The following is a 19114-nucleotide window of genomic DNA, read 5'->3' as shown; positions in this document are numbered from 1 at the left end:
CTTTCTGACCACATTTTTTCCTACAAACCTCAAATGAAACAGAAACATCCATTCGTTCACTTGGTGATAATCATTAAAGCAACTGGAATCAATTTACACTGGCTTAGAGTCCAGTCGTTTCAGTCACATATCTTTAATTACGCTGCTTAAGAGCAAAGCCAGTAAATGTCATTTAGTTTGAATTTTACGCCATAAATCCTGTTACCGAAAGCTAAGAGCTGTGAACAGGGTGTCCTGCAGAATGTTTCACGTTAGCACAGTGTGTTTCGCTGCTGCCATCTCCTGGCAAAAGGGACAGTTCTCTTGCAGCTCTCCCGATTGCTTTGGAAATAAATCACCTTTTCACTTTAACCATATTGGTATAGGTTTTTGTTCATTTTGGCATTAGATAATTTATCTATACATTTTGCAATGTGCTGTCTCTTAGACACTTGTAATTCATCCATAATTAAAAAAATATTAAAAGGATATTGCAAATTTAAAAATTAGTATTTGAAAACAAATATCCTTTGTATTACTAAACATGGTATTGCTACACAACTTCTTACATATATTATTAGATGTAGCTGTTTAGGAAATGGTTTTGCTAATACTTATGGTGTTCATATCTTACTTTTAGACAGTAAATAAATTATTCAGGCCTAGGCCCAATTCTGTCCTTAAGTTAATACTTACTACACCTTCACATTTTAACATTTTAAAAAGTATAAAAATATTTGAATTATTTTTTAAGCCTCTACATTTGTGGTCAAGTAACACGGTGATGTTCTCTCCGCCATCCTCCAGCTCTACATGCCGCTATTTGGAAGCTGTACAAAACTGCCTATTTTTCCTGAACGTTTTTCTTACAGCACCTACGTCCGTGGAGTCTGAGGTGCTCTGACATCCATGTGACCACAGCTGAGCTGACTGAAACACCCCAAAATCCCAGGTCATTGCTGCAGATGAAGAGGAAACAGCTATTACAGGAGGCAGAACTGGCATTTGGTGCTCTGTGGGCACCAGTGGTCCAAGACATAACCCTGACCCCAGATTTAGACACTATAAAGTAATGACACTACACCAGGATTTCTTGGAGACATGGCATCTTGTAATAAACACCGTCCTTAAACTAGGCTACTGAGTTAGTTCCCCAAGTGCAGGTAAGGCCTTGGGACTGACTGATCTCGAGGTCCATACCCACCGTGAGAATGTGCTAAGAGAAAGTAAATTTTCCTAAACAAAACTATTACTTACTATTATTATATAAAACCAACACGGAGAGAAGGCAACGAAGTTTACAGACCAAAAAGCCTTGCCTGAATATCACATGCTTTTCTTACAGATGCCGGCAGCCTGGTGCCCCGAGCCAAGCCTCCCCTCAGGGTGGTGTTGATCAAAGCAGCCGCACTCAGGCCACCCAGGTGTGCCAGAATTCAGACAGATTCTCCTCAGAATCTCTTCCACTTTTTTTTCCCCTGAGAAATCAGACATTAGCCCGTCCGATTTTTGTGTTATTTTCTCCTCCTTCGCAGAGTACTCCCATTAGCTGGCCCATCCCTGACTCTCTGCCTCAGAGGAATGGCAGCAGGTCTCCATGAGCGCTACCCGGTCCCTCAGCCCCTTGCCACCCCCGCAGGACCCTGCGGCCCTGCGGGTGGGTGAGGGCTGGTTCAGAGTCTCTCCTGATTTAAAGAACGAAGTCAGAATTTCTTAGTGACTGAGTATCCTTTATTGGCAGCGCTGGGTGCACGGGGGACTCTTCGGCCTAACGTAACTATCTTATATTTATACAATAAAACAATGAATATTCAATCAGTGCATATACATATTCATTACATAACCCCGCCCACTCTCTCTTCATATGTTAATTAGCTTATCAGTCCTTTGCGCTTGCGCAAATTCCTCCAAGAATTGTGGGCAGGGGTCTCCGGGACGTGGGCGGTGGTCTCTGGGGGGAAGGCCGTATGTCTTCCTCACGGTGTACTTTTCACCTTTTGCCTGGTATGTGATGGTTTTGCAAGTTTGCGGTGTTCTTATCGGTCTGAGCTAATTTATGGCCTTGTCGACCATCTGTTTCTTCTGCTTGTTTCTTTTAGTCGCTCCCTCTAGATAACTTATAAACAGGCCCCTTGTTAGAGAAAGTTAAAGAAACAGACTCCTTCTTTCATCAGTTATTTGTTTCTTTCAGACTATGGTTACATGACCTAATTGCTATACCTACATTCTTTGAGTAAATATAAGTTCTTAGCCTTGGTACAGGGCTGTACAGAGGATTTCATAGCAGCTTTTGTTGTGCAACTACTAGTTTCATCAGAATGTATTTCTTATATTCAGTATATTTTAGCTACAAGGTTTATTCTATCCTAAAGTGAATTCACACAGTATCACTCCGTAGGAGCGAATGGCGCAGGGGTGCGGGACACAGGCCCCACGGCCCTCCTTCGCTCCCTCACAGGCCCTGCCGGCGCCTCCGCCATCTTGAGCTGCAGAGCGCCGCACCGCACCGCACCGCGCCGCCGCCCCGGCCCCACGCCCCGTGGCAGCGCGGGCCTGCGCGGCGCCCAGGCCCCATTGGCCCGACCGCAGCGGGTCGTGCCGGTGCGGCCGCCCCCGGTTGCATCAGCTGCGGCGGCCCGAGAGGCGCCTGCGCGGGGCCGCGCCCGCCCCTTTCCCCCCTGCGCCGCGTGCGGCAATGGCGGGCGCTGACAGCCAGGTGGGCCCGGCTCCGCGGCGGCGGGCTGTTTCCTCAGCGCGGCTCCCCCTCAGCGCGGGCCGGGGGCTGTCCTGAGGCGAGGCGTCCCCTTCTGGCCGCGTCAGGCCTGGGGTGGAGGGGTCAGGCAGGCCTGTCGGGAGGCCGGGTGCCGGCGGCAGGAGGGAGCTAGGTCTCTTGCCGCTCCTTACAGCGGGTCGCCGGGGGGGACCCCAGCTCCGGCTGAGCGGGGCCGAAAGGCGGCGGGGTTTAGTTGAAGGTAGAAGAGCAGGGAGCTGGGACGGGATTTCCCGGGGCGTAAAGGTCAGGTCAGTTCCCTGGTGTGTGGGGCTGAGGGCGGGGGTTGAAGCGCCGTAGGTGTGAGCGACTGCTGGAGAATGAGGAAATGGTGCTCGCCCTCCTCAGGCAAATGCTGGGGAAGAAAAAAAGGCAGACTGCGGAAAGAAGAAGATGAAGGAAGGGGTCGGCGATGGAGGGCGGACTGAGGTGAGCTGCCCTTGGTCCACGGGGGGTTGGAAGATGCCATCTCCTGGTTGCAGTCTGGTGTACTGCTGACATGGCTGCAGTTCATCCCTCAGAAATACTTTTAATCTGGTGTTAGAGTTACTCCCTTACCTACTCTTAGACTGCCCAAAGTTTGCCATGAAGTGGCCTTGTTGCTTTCTACACCAAATTGTCTTGGTGTAATGGGAGAGTAGCTCAGGTTTGTATAGTTGCTGCTTGGGGTGCTTTTCACTGTGCCCCTGTCAGCACCAGGAGGTAAGCAGTGGATCTCTGGAACGAGGAAAGCCTGTGTAAGGTGCTCTGCCTTCTCTGTCTTCGTGGTAGGTAAACGCAGATGCCCTTGACTGCAGAGAGAGGGCCAGCTGCTCGCCAGCACAAATCCCCAGCCAGCTGCATAGCTGTATAACCTTAGTTATGCCCAGGCTGATAGTCCTGACGTCATTCCATGATGTGTAGGATGAAGTCAGTTCCTGTCCAGGTGGCTCAGGGCAGACGTGCTCTCTCAGGTTTTTGACCTAAGAAGAAAAATCTGGTTTTATTCTACAGTCTTTTCCAATTGATTTTTTTTTTTGTCCTTGCATGTCATATTAAACAGGTGTTCAATGAAGGAGTAGCTTACTGACATACGTGTAGTTTATTAAACAGGTGCACAGTGGTACATTTCAAAGTAATAATTCTAATTAAGGTGAAGACTTATTACTATATAATATTATACAGTTAATCTGTAATAACAATGATTATTTATTAGATGTAACACATCTATAGATATGGTCACATAGCTGCTGGTGAAAAGTATATCCATTCTGTTTGCATTCCTGACATAATATGATACTACTGTTTGTATTAATCTATTGATTTTTTTTTCTTTGCTTTTATTCATTATATATAGTTGAATCCCTGGCCTGCATTTATCAATGAGCGTTTAGAGATGTACAATAAACTTAAAGCTGAACATGATGCGCTCCTTGCAGAAAGAGCAAATGACAGTAAACCCATTAAAGTTATTTTACCTGATGGCAAGCAGATTGATGCTGAATCTTGGAAGACTACGCCTTATCAAATCGCTTGTGGAATTAGGTATGATTATTCCATGATACATTCAGTCATTTCTGGACAGCTCTATGTCTGCAGGTTGTGGCTGTGAGGGTATGGGAAATGTATAATTACTCTTTTAGTCATTTATCTCAGTTCCTCTCAAGGTATCTTGTATTTAATAAACTGGAGGTAGCCAGTAGGATTTTAGTTTTGGAGTGTAATTTTTTTTCCATATGATTAAATACATGTATGATTGAGACATTTTAGACACATTACTTGCATATTTTTCCTCGCAAGTACTGTCCTTGCATTAAGAACAAATTTTGTAATAAATTTACTCTATCAGATGAATGTTAGCACATGCAAACCAATCTGCGCCCAGCTGGAGAAGATGACTGCTTGGTTATGTTAAAATTCATTTCAGAGAGTGTTAACAGTATGAGGTGTCTTTCACTTAACTGTATTTTTACTTGCATGGGAGATACCCATCAAAAAGAACATTGCATATCTCTCAGTTACTCTTAACTTTCTGTGGAGTAGATTTGAACAATGCACACTGCATCCCCTGACAGTTAAAATTACAAAAAACGAGGCGATTCCTAGAGGTGAAATGCCATTTTTTTTCATGCTTAGGTGCTTTGTCATTGGAACCTTCTTTGCTTTTGTGATTCGGAATCAAAGAAGGTGATTCTTGCCTAGTGGAAACAAAACTGTTGAGTTACTGCATCAGAAATGATATTTGGTAACACTTAAATGAGAAGCTCTGTCTTTTATTGCCATAGGATTTGGAAGTCAGTCCTTTGAGGTGGCTGCCTCTTAAGCCAGATAGGTTAATGAATGTATGAATGTCAAGTATACACTGCAGTTTTCTTCCCTCATGTCTGAGGTGTGAGTAGAATTTTCATGAATGTTCAAGACTGGTTAAATTGCTCTTTTATTTGGAATTTATTTATGGCAATGTGTCCACTTTGAGCATTCTTGAAAATCTTAACATGAGGGCAAATCTGGGGAACTTGCTGATTTCAAAAGATTATATACTGTGTATTTATTCTGTAGTCAGGGTTTAGCTGACAACACTGTTATTGCCAAAGTGAACAAGATGGTTTGGGATCTAGACCGTCCTTTGGAGGAGGATTGTACCCTGGAGCTGCTTAAGTTTGAAGATGAAGAGGCTCAAGCAGTGAGTATCTTCTACCAAAATTTGATTGTCCTTGGATTTGCATTAAACTCAGCCTTGAGTAGTTATTTGCATCTTTACTGTGTTCAGAAGAAGGAAGAGGGAACAAGTTTGCTGTGTGGGTACATTTGCATTTTCTTATAGTTCCTTACAAGGGAGTTGCTGTACTGCAGATAATGTACATTCTGCTGTGTATTTGTAGCCAAGCCTGCCAGCAGTTGCTGTAGTTTATCAGGTCTGTTCTTGTTAATATGCAGACTGCAAATATAAAATCTTAATGTAAAGTAAGTCTTTTGAACTGACTTCTGCAGCGCTGACTTTGAAAACAACAATGGGTACCAAAGTACTGTCTGCAGTCATAAAAGTACTGAATAGGCTGCTCTTTTACTTCGGCTACTCATTCAGATAACTGTGGATAGCCAGCAAATTTGTAAATACTGTCTTTAGAAAAAATCATTTGGTACAAGAGGCAGCCAGTCAGACTCATCACAGAGGTCCTGCATTCAAACTTCAGGGTTTTCATATTGGCTAAATTATGGCTCCTTTGAGATTTATGTTTTCTGGTCTGTGCAAAGAAAAGCAGGCTAAGTCCTATAGGTTTGGTTTAATTTGTCAGATCTTCAGGTGTACTGCAAGAGGGAGCATAATTTTCAACTTTATGAACTGTTCTACTTCAGTGCAGGATTTTTTTTATGCATAAAATCTTCGGATGAGTATTGCAGCACTATCCAACCTAGCCGGCTGCAACAAGGCTTTTACCACCCCATACCAGGTTAACTTCAATAGGTAGTTCCCGTGCCTTGCCCCAGCACGGCCACCAATCTCCCACAAGGGTTCAAAAGTTCATCTACTGTCTGTGATGTTTCTTCACCCTCTTCAAGCCAGTCCACTCTGCTTCTTGCCTCTGCTGCATCTGGATTCTTCCTTCTCCGGGCTCTTCTTCCAGCCAGCCTCTCCTCATCTGGGCCCCCTTCTTCTCCCGGGGCCTCGCCTTGTCTCCTGCATCCAGGGTGCTCTCTCTCCTCCCTCTGCTTCCTTCAGGTCTCTCTCCATCCAGTGCTCCTCTCCCATACCCCTTAAAGCTATTTAACCACTTAGCAGGAACCAGCCACAGCTGCACGTTATCCACGTCAGCCAGCCCACCGCCCCTGAAGCAAGCCCACAGCTGTATATTATCAATGTTAATTAACCTGCCTTCATTCCTCTATAATTCTTCTACAGATCAGGACCACAGCCTTATGTTGAAAGTGCACCTTTTGTTCTTTATGCAGACTTGATTGATTGAAGTTCATAGAAAAAAAATTTCTGATTTAGTTTCCTGATTTCTTGACAGTCACTTCAACAGTAATTGTTGAAAATAAGAATTACTTGCTGCCAGGCTGTAAACAATTTTCCAGTGACACCTTTTGGATATATTGGTGCTTAGGATGACTGTGTTGCTGGGCTGGTCAATGTATTCTGCAGAATGCTCTAATGTGGGATCTGCATCAAGTATCCTTAAAAGCAAGTGTTTCAGAAAAGGTTAAATTCATTGTGCATGTTCAGACTGATCCCCTCTTTCTTTACTTCTGTTAGGTATATTGGCACTCCAGTGCTCACATAATGGGTGAAGCTATGGAGCGAATCTATGGTGGCTGTTTGTGCTATGGCCCACCAATAGAAAATGGATTTTACTATGACATGTTCCTTGAGGAAGGGTATGTTTTGTATTTTGCTTTTTTAGGAGCAGGGGGGTGGTAGTCACAGCAAAATGTCTGTTGCTTTGTTCCCTGAACAAGTTCGTCTGCAGTACTGCAGATTGCTTTGTCCTTTGCAGTGTGTCCCATCCACATTGCAACTGGATCAGCAATTGCAAGTGAAAGCAAGAATGATGCACTTTTGTGTGTTTGTTTTAGGGGTGTATCAAGTAATGACTTCTCTGCTTTGGAGACATTATGCAAAAAGATAATGAAGGAAAAACAAGTCTTTGAAAGACTGGAAGTTAAGAAGGAGACACTACTTGAAATGTTTAAGGTAGGCTTGTTTTAGAATGTTGTTTCTAGCATCGTGCAGTTGTTCTTTAAGTATCTATAAATTTAGCCACAGGTTAGTGGTAGAGGAAGGTCTATCACTTAACTTTTTGAAGTGGTATGTTCATATAAGCTTATTTGTGATTACGAAAATAATGAGTGAAAGTGTAATTCCTAGGTTCTCAGGAACGTACATTAAATTTTTTGCAATTGTAAGAATTCTTATTCTTCCCCTGGGTGACTTTGGCAGAATATTTGAAACCACATTCTTCCATTTATTTCCCATAGATTAAATTTGCAATATATTATGTTATATGCCTGTATTATGTTGGCTGTTAGTAAAATGCTGTAGTGATACTCTAACTGCATGTGCTGATGCATTCAGAAAGATTCATAAAATGTTTTTAAGAATAAGGACTTCTGAGAATGTCCAAGCAACACAAAAAGCTGCTCCTTTCTCTTCAGTATCTAGCTGCAAATAATTTTCTGGCGTTCCTGAGATAGATGTCGCTCAGTTTTCATTGTTAGGACATCAGGAGAATTACACTGTCATTCAGGTTGGAAGGTAGGTACCTCAGTAGGTCTCCAGTCCAGCCTCATGCAGAGGACATGGTGTCAATAGTGAAGTCAGACCAGGTTCCTGAGGGCTTGTCCAGTTGGGCCTTAAATCTCTGAGGGCAGAGGCTGCACGACCTGCTGTCTGGGCAGCTTGCTCCACTATTTGGCTATCTTTCTGTTTGTTTGTCTTTCATAATCCTCTTTTGATGCAGCGGTTTGCAAATAAATTGACCTGCTGGCCAGTTCTCTTGCTTAAAAAGAAGTTGACAAATACATGTGCTGCTTTTCTTCTCAGTATAATAAATTCAAGTGTCGCATCCTGAATGAGAAGGTCAACACTCCAACTACAACGGTATACAGGTAATTACGCATGCATCATAATATTGATGGATATGTCTTTCTAGGGTGAAATACACCAAATGAATGTTTTCCTATGCTTAGGTGTGGTCCCTTGATAGATCTATGCAGAGGGCCTCATGTCAGACATACTGGCAAGATAAAGACCATAAAAATTCATAAGGTAAGTGCTGAAACTGCCCTAGACAAATGTTTTAACTGAAAATGTGTTGCTGCCTTTGGGCAATATGATGGTGGCTTATCCAGGAATGTACTGGAAAATGGATAACCTGAAAGAGATTACCAAAACCTCAATGTAACGAATTGGGAAAGAGGCCCAACTAGGTGTCCAGGGCCTGCACTTACAGCAAAGGTAGAAACATGAGCATGGCTTAAAGGCTTGACTGAACTGTATCAGTTAGTCTACAGTTTTTGCTCAGCTGATGTTTATAGCTGCGTGTGAGTAAACAGCTGGAATAGGATGGCCACAAAGAGAGCAAATAGGCTTAAAAAAAAAGATGAGACCTTGAAATAATTTTTTTCATATTCTGTTCACCTGTTCTTAACGTATTTTTCTAATCAGTGCTCTGAATTTAAAATTGAAACTCTCCTTACGCTTTGGTTCTACATTGTGTAGTGATTTATTAATAATTGCATGCCTTTTCATAGCAGGCAGTAGTGGTAAAATGTGGAGGCTCCTCGTTTTCTTCAGTGTTTCCTTTATTTTTTGCATGCAGAATTCTTCTACCTATTGGGAAGGCAAGGCTGATATGGAATCCCTCCAGCGGATCTACGGAATTTCATTCCCAGATGCAAAAATGCTGAAGGAATGGGAGAAATTCCAGGAGGAGGCTAAAAGCAGAGATCACAGAAAAATTGGGCGGGTGAGACAGTTTTTCTGGTAATGCATTTCACAAACACTGTGGATGTAACCCCTTAGCTAGAAGTATCTAGTTAAAGGCAGTGTATACTTGCTGCCACAGCCGAGATGTGACACAACTGTATTTTCAGTTGAGTTACAAAGTCAGGTGTTTTTCTCTCGAAGAGCCTCAAAAGTCCTAAAGCAAATAACTTCTCTTTAGACTTCACTGTTTTAAACATGATGATGTCCTTATTCCACAGATCAGTCAGAACAGAACAGGAATGCTTCAGTCTGCAGGCAGTGTTCATTCTTACGGTTTGCTGCAGCCTGTTCACTCAACAGTTATTTTCTGTGTGATTTCAGAATCCATAATACATTTGTATGTTTTTTTTCTCTTCCTTGGGTTTTGGTTTTGGTTTTTACATGGAAACCTGTCAGATGATTGATAGTCCTGAAGACTGTTACAAGGTCTGCTAGGACATCAGGAAAATACACAAAAAAATCCACTATGTGCAGTCCTCAAGCCTGTGCACAGTTTGTCACAACATTGGCCAACTAAAGTTCGCACATTCTGTTCATGTGCAAATAATTAGAGAGCTGTAGATGCAGAACTAAACATTTGTTGTCAACGTACAAAGGGAGCTGTAGGGGCACAGTTAGGAGTTACACATAAGCATGATGCTTTGGAGCATCAGTAATGAAACAGGAAACTGAAAAACCTCTTTCCTCTGTAAGTACCACTGGAGATACAAATACTAGAGAAAATACATTTTACCTATTGGTATTGTGGTATTGCTTTTTGTTTGTTTGTTTGTTTTAAAAAAACCTCTTGATTAGTGATACCTAGTCAGTAGTAATTAATTTGTGAATGCTAAGTAAAAAAGGTGGTATACAAATACTACATTTTTCCAAATATTTTTTGCAGGATCAAGAACTGTTTTTCTTTCACGAGCTCAGCCCTGGTAGCTGTTTCTTCTTGCCCAAGGGAGCTTACATTTATAACACATTAATTCAATTCATCCGTGTAAGTAATGTTTTTTGGAAATCTTACAGAATTCTTCTAGAATTTTTAGGAAAATATGTAACAGCATGTTACATATAACAGTATTAAGAGCCCTTTATTTTAAGTTAGTTTAATCTCTTTAGTTCTGTAAGCCACAGAACTGAAGAAACATTGTTTCTTTGAATTGGTCTTGTCACAATCTCTGCTAAGTTATGTTTTTATGAGCACTTCGTACCTGCAGTTCAAGCAGTGATAATGATGCTTTATAATGTGAATTCTCTGACATCTGATAGTATAGCTAAGCTCACACTACAATGCATATTGGCTTGTTTTAATAAACTTCAATTAAATTTGGCCTTGTAGAACTATTTGTTACTAAATTATGTATAGAAAAAAATACCCTGATCTTTCTGTTTTGATATTAGAGGCTGTCTTATTATTGTGTATTTGGGCTGCAATGTACTATCAAGTGTCATTGACTAATTAGAGACTGCTGCTTTGCCTGCAGGGAGGAGACTTGTTCTTCTTGCTTACTGCAGAGGAATTGTTTGGGGGAAGGGTGGTGCTGGTGGAAGGGCTTATCCTGCCATGTCCAGCTTCAATTTTTCCTCTCCTTTTCTTGAGTCATGGACTTTTTCAGGGCAGCATTTGTATATTTTTATGGCTGCAGATTGAAGGCTGAGTATCATTACTTTTATTTGCTTTATTAGTTATTTTATGTACTGGGTCTGTTTTAGAGTGAGTATCGAAAACATGGATTCCAGGAGGTTGTCACTCCAAATGTTTTTAATAGCAAACTGTGGATGACTTCAGGGCACTGGCAGCATTACAGTGACAACATGTTTTCCTTTGAAGTGGAGAAAGAAGTCTTTGCTCTGAAGCCTATGAACTGTCCAGGACACTGGTAAATACATAGCAAATCCAGTTTACCAAAGATAATGCTGATTTAAAAAAAAAAATCCTGTTTCCTTTGCCAGACTTACTGTAAAGATGGCTGTCTTTCAGGTATCCAGATGTGACATGCTGTCAGGAATGATGTAACTGAGTCTTGTTGTCTGCATGCTGTCTTTACTTAAGACACTGAGAAATGTCATTTTTCTGTCACTGCAGTGACTGTGTTTTAGATCTGAAGCTTACCTTGGTACTACAAAACCTGGATATCCAGAATAAATACTGGGGCATTGCCAATTTTGTGGCAATTTGGGCATTCAGGTTTTAGTGCTCTGTTTTAGGAGCTGTTTCATCTTCTTCGTGTGAGGTGGGGGAAGCCTACCAGCTATAAAAGTCTATCTGTGTTTGTTGTCCTGAGAAAACTAGATGTGAATGATAGTTGTATTCAGATTACATCATTGGCATTATAGGCATCTACTTAGGTACTGGCTGCTTCTTATTGGCTATTCTTTGCAGAATTTTATTTTGTGTGAGCTTCAAGTAATAAACTTTTCCCTTCAGCCTTATGTTTGATCATCGTCCAAGATCATGGCGTGAGCTGCCATTACGGTTGGCTGATTTTGGTGTTCTGCATCGTAATGAGTTGTCAGGAGCTCTTACAGGACTTACTCGAGTACGCCGGTTCCAGCAGGATGATGCTCACATATTCTGTGCTATGGAGCAGGTAAGGGCTGCAATTAAATGAAATTGGGTATTAAAATCAGAATAACTGATTTTTCCATATTTGAGACTTCATTTCTGTTCTCATAAAGATTGAAGAGGAGATAAAGAGTTGTCTGCAGTTTTTGCGTACTGTGTATGATGTCTTTGGATTTTCGTTTAAACTGAATCTCTCTACTCGTCCTGAAAAGTACCTGGGAGATATTGAAGTGTGGAATCAAGCTGAAAAGGTAAACGGTAGTTTTCTTAACTTTTAATATGAAAGCAAGGCTGCAGCTTTAAGTCCTGTAAGAAAATACTGCCTTCTGGGATGTACAGTGGCATCTAGGTGTGAGCAATATAACTTAATAACTGCCTTCAGTTCAGTCTGGCTGCTGTAAATAGTTTGCTGGCCATACAGAAGCAGGCTTCATGTCAGAATCTAACTACCTCTCTCTCCTTCTTTCTTTCCATATATTTGTTGATAGTTAAAAAAAAAAAAAAAAGTGGCAGAGAACCAATTCTGGCAGTCCCTGTAATAAGACTTAAGAGCCATCTTCCAAAAGCAAGGTTGTTTTTGTGATGAAAGGGATGGGGTTAGTGCCTGCAGGTGTAGCACTGGGAATTTGATAGGGCTGGAATACACGTTAGTGGTGTTAGGGTATATCCCCTCTCAAAATTATCTACAGACTTTGAATCTGGCATAAAAAATTCTTGCATCTTAGCTAACTCTGCCTGTTTGGCCTCTTCCAGAGTGAATGTGTTAGCTTTGTTTAAATTTGGATTAAATCAACTTTTTTTTTTTTTTAGCTGGGGCTCTTCCAAAACTTTCCTTTTTCAGAAAATAGATGAGTTGCAGCAGTTGCTTAGAAGTACTGAGAATATAGTAGTGTCACATGTCTGTAGTAGCCCGCTAACCTGATGCTGTAACATGAGAAGACAGCAAATGATTGAGAAACACTGAGTGTGTGTGTTCTTTACCTCTAGCAACTCGAAAACAGCCTCAATGACTTTGGTGAGAAGTGGGAGTTAAACCCTGGTGATGGAGCTTTCTATGGACCTAAGGTTAGTATGTTTTTAACCCCTATCTGTTTTAGGCTTTTAATTCTGTTTGGATGAGAAAAGAGCTGGGATTAGGAAGAAGGGATTTTTTGAAGTTGTTGTTGTTATAGTTATCTAATACCATTTTAAGATGCTGTCTGGCTGAAATTTTGTGGTTTTCCAGATACATAAACTCTTGACATACTTGAGAGAGAACTATACTCTGTGATCCTGGTTTTCACATAGCTTTAATACTAATTTCATTAATTAAAACCAGTTTACATGTATAAACTATGTATATATAAACATGTTTGATACTTGAACAGAGCTGACTGGTTTGGTGGGGGACATTAACAGCAGGTGGCACTGTACAATCTGTATTACCAGAGCAACTGCTGCATTATAAATAATCCTTTGGGCAATAAGTGTATCCTAAGTCATGAGAAAAATAAAAATAAACTTACTGTTTAAACAAATTTTGGAAAAATATTGCTTTTATTGGGACAGTTTTTTAGCTGCATTGAGTTGCTGGGGGGGTTTGGTTTTTTAAATAGCCCCTTGCATTGGTTTTGTGATTTTTGTTGAGTTTTTTTAAAGCTGTCTCCTCAGTTTGCATAGATTAAGTAGGGCTTTCTAGAAATTTCCTGATATCTTTGAGCAAAAGGACAGGCAGCCTTACAAAATTACTTGTAAATCTTTCCCTAATAAACCTACACTACATTTACATCTATATTCAGTTATCTAGGTAACTGGTTCTGATTTCTTTCTTTGTGTGCTAATTGAATCAATTTCATTTGATGAGTTTTATGTGAAATGTGTAATAGCAGCTGATCATGCACAATATGAAGTGCAAACAAGATTTAATAATTTCCTCACTTGATTTGAAAGAAGGCAAATATCTACAGCAGTCTTTATTAACCTTAATTAACTTTATACCTGTGCCTAATACACTCTAGCCAATGTAAGGTGAGCATATGCAGCATTTTGCACTGGTTTTACTGAAAACTATTTAGAAGTTACATTTTTAAATTAAGGTCTACATCTAGGGTACATTTAAATTACTTTCATTTTTTTTTTCCTACTCTGTAACTGGGTGATTTGAAATTAAAGAAGGTTGTAAGTAATTTGATATAAGCTCTTTGGTGACTAGCTGAATTATAATAAACTGGCTTCTGAATGCAAAATCGAAAGACATTTCGAACTTCAGTTAATAAAACACTGATCTGTTTGTTTGATACATAAATTAAAATAAGGCACACAGCCCCAGCATATATCCATACTAGTAAATGATAGGAGAGCAATGTGATAAATAAGGTCATGACACTATAAATCTACTGTCCGTCTCTGTCTAACTTGTATTATAAGTGTACTAAGGATTAAAGTATAAGATACAATAGAAGGAGTAGGTTTGACTGTAGATACTCATACAGTCAGAGCAAGTGTCATTAATATGATATCTACTGGTAAGTGGACTGTTTAACAGTGGGATTTTCATCCTATGTTCATGCCCTGGAACTGTAAGCTACAAAGTAGTATTTGAATGCTATATAATAAGGTAATAAGTGTAAGTTTGCCAGTTTGAGGCTGAAGATATCCAGAGTTTGGGGAGATATGTTCAGTTCTGATCTCACACTTACATTTATGTGCTGCTAAATTCACTCAGTGGAAGGGCCCATGTAAATCCCAGACTGAAACTCACAAAAAATAGTCTGAGGTATTAAATATAGTTCTCACCTGAAGTAATGTGTCTCTACTTGCTTACCCTGTTTTTAGCTCCAACATCCTTTGTACCAGAACCTGCAAATTATTTAAATCCTAATGTAGGCTGAAATAAAACTTATGTTGTCTAAACCCACATATAGTTCTCTGTATTGAGTGAAACCTTCCACTTTGAAACAACAGGTTTGCTTTAAAGGGAGCATGCTTGTTTGTATTTGAAACTGTAGCCGAATTTTGTGTCTTTTTGTTTTTAAGATTGACATTCAGATCAAAGATGCCATTGGCCGCTACCACCAATGTGCTACAATCCAGCTTGACTTCCAGTTGCCAGTCAGATTTAACCTTACTTTTGTCAGGTAAGCACAGAGACTGGTGGTTTTAATTGCTATATAATCTAACTTTCCTGTCACTTACAGACATAAGTTTTTACATCAAGAAAAAAACCCTTACATTTTAAAAAAAGAAACCCTTTCTTCACAGCCATGACGGTAATGACAAGACCAGACCAGTTATCATTCACCGGGCTATCTTGGGATCTGTGGAGAGAATGATCGCCATTCTAACTGAAAACTATGGAGGCAAATGGTAACGTTGAAAAGTAGATGAATTATTTCAGTTTGAGCAAACACTTTATGTAGAAATTAGCCCCACGCACACAAGAGTCAAAAATGTTAGTTCTACTTTCTTGCTGTGGAGGCATGCTGTAGGTATACCACAGGGCAATTCCTTCTGAACAACCTTCCCTTAGACATTAAATAATTCTAGATATGGTAGCCTCTACATTATACCACTCGTGCAGGAGCAGCGTACAGCTTGTCTGCCCAAGGTGTGCATCTCTGAACTTTGCTTTTGCAGCTGGACTGCCTTGCAGAGTCATTTATGTAGGTGATCTCCTTTACCTCCTGCAATGCAATACCTGATGGGGATGGCCCCTCTGATTATAACAAGACTCAAAAGTAAATGTTTTCCCAAGATTGGTTAGTAAGAAGCTCAACAACTCAGTTATGATTTGTTGTCTGTTCTAAAACACATCTTCAGTCTTCAGGTCAAGAAGTACTTTTGTCAACACTGCAATTCTTTTAGTCACTTCTTTTTGGGAGATAAATTGTAAGGAGTACAGGGCTGTCATCGCCTCTGAACCCAGTCTAAGCAGATGGCTTTGTGAATCTCCGGTGTATGTTTTAGTACTATCTGTTAATAGGGTTTTTCATACTAAAAAATACTGGAAGCTATATAAACTTGTTTTGTTTGTTTATTGAAGGCCGCTCTGGCTGTCCCCACAGCAAGTAATGGTGGTACCAGTGGGACCAGCATGTGATGAGTATGCTCAAAAGGTGATGTATGTGGTTCAGGGGCTTTTTTTTTCCAGTATATTGTATTTTATTAGTGTTACTAATGATTAATAGTACTTATCTCAGATAAATGTTCTAAGTCTTTGCATATTACATTGTGTCATTTTTATATTACAATCACTATTAGCTGCTGAAGTTGTAGCTCTGTCTTAAAGAAGACCTGAAGTAGATTTTGGGTATGTAAACAACAAATGCTGATCTTTGTGAGACTTTTATTTTTGGAAAACTTAGTTTTTCTTCCTAGCTTAGGACCTGCTTTACCCTTCAGGTTCTAGTTTCCTGTGGCCGTGTGCGTCTTGCAGAGCAGTAAGAAAGACGAAGTTGTGTCTTTGCATATTTAGCATCCTTTGCATATTTGCAAACCTTCTCCTGTATTTCTTTCAAGCACACTAGATATAAATAAAATAATAATAAATAATATAAAAAAGTCTGCAAAACACTTTTTAAAAAATTCTCTTCTAATCAGAAAGCTCACCATCCTGCTGCCTTTTACAATATCAAACTCAAATCACTGTTCAGCTAAAACATTAGATACATCACTACTTAGTTATTTATTGTGTATATACTTGCATGATAGCTGACCTGTTTTCATTTCTTGAACTGGGCTCATCTCCAGTGCCTGAGCCAGTGACGGTGCCTTTGTTTTAGGGGTCAGACAAGCTTAACTAGCTTAAATCTGCAAGTCATAAGTTCATTGTCATGAATATCCTATAGTGACAGTTTTAAATACTTTTTCTCCTAGGTCAGGCAGTGTTTCCATGACGCTGGATTAATGGCAGATGTTGATGTAGATCCTGGGTGCACACTGAACAAGAAGATCAGAAATGCTCAGCTTGCACAGTATAATTTTATTCTGGGTAATACATAATGCATTTGTTACCTTACCTTGGCTGACTTTCTTGCATAGGTTTTAGGATTTGATCTTTCTTCTGTGAGCAAGGCACGGAGTGGTAGTCAGTGTTTCAGGTCACTTTGTTCCTAAGATTCTCTATTCCGGAGAGCCTCTCCTGCCTATGTGATAGGCATTAAGAGTTCACTGTGGCTCAGGGAATTACTGCTGCTTTAGAAAAAGATCTTTGCTGTCTTGTGGTCAGCAATGTGGAGACATCTACGAAATCTCTTGCCTTTTGTCAGTCAGATGGTTAAGCAGTTTTGCATCTGTCCCCCAGTAATCTATGTCTTGTTTCAAGTGTATCAGAAGTACCATGTTTTCACTACATTCAGCTGTGGTGCACCTCTGAGCCATAGGTGCATGGATAAGAGAAGACTATTCCACAAGAGGGTGATGCAGGAACAATTAGAAACTGACCCTGAAGTATGTGATTTGAAGCAGCATGTTAGTTGTGTCACGTAAATAGATCTAGCATTGATGCTGAAAACGTCTGGCATCTGTTAGAGCAGCCAGAGCCTTTGACAGAGAAACTACCCTCAGTAATTGACAGGATTATGAATAAAGTTCTCTTGTTATTTAAAACTTTAAGCATGTTGTACAGGTAAGGCACCACCACATTTTACCTTGAAGACCACAGGAAAATGATCAGCCTATCAGGGAAAAAATCTCACCTAGTGTATGTTCAGAGGTTGTTTCAAAGAGTTGTCCCACTGAATGCAGATTGTATTCCTCTGGTACCCAATCTCCTGCAGCTACCTCCAAGTATATTATATAAAATTTATATTAGTAATGAGACATACATATATTATCTTGGTATCTGTATCTTAAAGTTTAAGTAAAACAGCTTTGGGATTTTCCAGTAAACTGTTGCTGTCTCTGTAAAGAAAACAAGTAGCTATTGGTTATTGACAGTAACATCTTCTAACCTTTGCCTGTGGAGTACTCCATGTTTATTTCTCATTTTGACTTCGTGGTTCTCTCTAGTAAGAAGTAAGTCAGGCTGGACTTACTAAGTTTACATTTCTCTTTACTCATATTTTGCTAAGTTGCTGCTCACAGATCTAAGTTGGGGGAGCTGGGAGGAGGGCAGAGAAGGATTTGCTGTGTGCATTGGTAAGCTTTTTAGAATTTTTTTTAGTATGCTTAAGTTTTAGAGGGAATGGGAGGGGTGAAAGAGCTTGCTGTAAATGTAAAGTTCATTCCTTTGCATCTTCATTGTTTCTAGTTGTTGGTGAAAAGGAGAAGGCAAGTGGAACAGTTAACATCCGCACCCGAGACAACAAGGTGCACGGCGAGCGTACAATTGCAGACACTGTGGGGAGACTGCTGGAACTGAAATGCTCACGCTCCAGACAAGCCGAAGAGGAATTTTAACACAGTCTACTGTACCTAGCATGAAAAATTTTCTAATTTTCCTAATCCAGTTAACCACAGAGCTTTTGTGCTGAACCAGATTTGAAGTATATTTCACAATGGACCTCTTGCTTATTTTAGCAGAGATTTTTCTTCAGTGAGAAATGTCTCTTTTAGTAAAAACTAGTTTTTCACAAACTTTGAAGTCAAATTTCCTGGCCTGAGACCAATGTCACATGAAGCAAGATGAAGTAATGTTCCGTGACTGCAAGGGAAAATGGAAATGTTTATCAGGGTTACCCATAGCATTCTAACTACCCTGTTAAGAATAAAATACATTTTGATAAAAAATATTTTTCATGAAAGTTAAACAAAAGACCTCAGGCTTAAGAAACCCCATCATCACCATGTGCTGCAGCAGCTTTTGGGGTGTCTCCTTTAGCAGGGAAACTGATACCTTGTCTGCAGGCCTTACACCAATTGACTCTGAACAGTTCCCAGTCACATCAACAGGGAAATGAACAAACATCTCCCGCTTCCATAGCGGTTGTGCCTCTGGGAGTGTCTCCGCTCTCGCCGTGTGACACTCCTGATGTGCGGCTGGCTCTCTGCCACAGAGTGCCAAGCTGCTAATCACAGTATCTGAATTGTGCTGGTTCTACAGGTGAGGTCGTTGTATTGGAAGGAGGAGGATAAGACTGTCTGGAAGAGGTAGGGCATAGTAGGGCCAAAAAAGGAGCTGAGAAAAGCAGGGTTTTTGAGAACGGGGGGTGTTTCTATTCATATGCCTGAGCTGTCTTTTCAGCAAGACTGTGTACGTCACAACAGAAACAAGAATGTACTGAGCTAAAATGGATAAAGACGCGTTTAAGCAAATGCTGTTTGTCTGTGTAATAGGTACAGTCCCCCTCAGTGGAACACTTTCTTCCCAGGCCTTTAGTCCAGGGCATCACATGCTCAAGTCGTAGCCCCTCCTGTCTCACAGCTGAGG

At 40.6% G+C, this 19114-nt stretch overlaps 1 protein-coding gene across 1 annotated transcript; it reads left to right on the top strand.

The window, feature by feature from the left end:
• Positions 1 to 2554: 2554 nt before the first annotated feature.
• Positions 2555 to 18999, top strand: TARS1 (threonyl-tRNA synthetase 1). Its single transcript, XM_055790699.1, has 19 exons — positions 2555 to 2695; positions 3098 to 3178; positions 4086 to 4273; positions 5288 to 5411; positions 6984 to 7105; positions 7304 to 7421; positions 8271 to 8335; positions 8417 to 8495; positions 9049 to 9195; positions 10099 to 10197; positions 10914 to 11080; positions 11629 to 11791; positions 11880 to 12017; positions 12754 to 12831; positions 14782 to 14882; positions 15007 to 15111; positions 15788 to 15860; positions 16621 to 16735; positions 17996 to 18999. The coding sequence occupies exons 1-19, from the start codon at positions 2675 to 2677 to the stop codon at positions 18142 to 18144; spliced, it is 2133 nt and encodes a 710-aa protein (XP_055646674.1). The 5' UTR covers positions 2555 to 2674; the 3' UTR covers positions 18145 to 18999.
• Positions 19000 to 19114: the final 115 nt, after the last annotated feature.

Source organism: Falco peregrinus, chromosome Z (assembly GCF_023634155.1).
Source record: "Falco peregrinus isolate bFalPer1 chromosome Z, bFalPer1.pri, whole genome shotgun sequence".
In the NCBI taxonomy this organism is placed as follows: Eukaryota; Metazoa; Chordata; class Aves; order Falconiformes; family Falconidae; genus Falco; species Falco peregrinus.
This window is presented reverse-complemented; position numbering and strand designations above follow the sequence as displayed.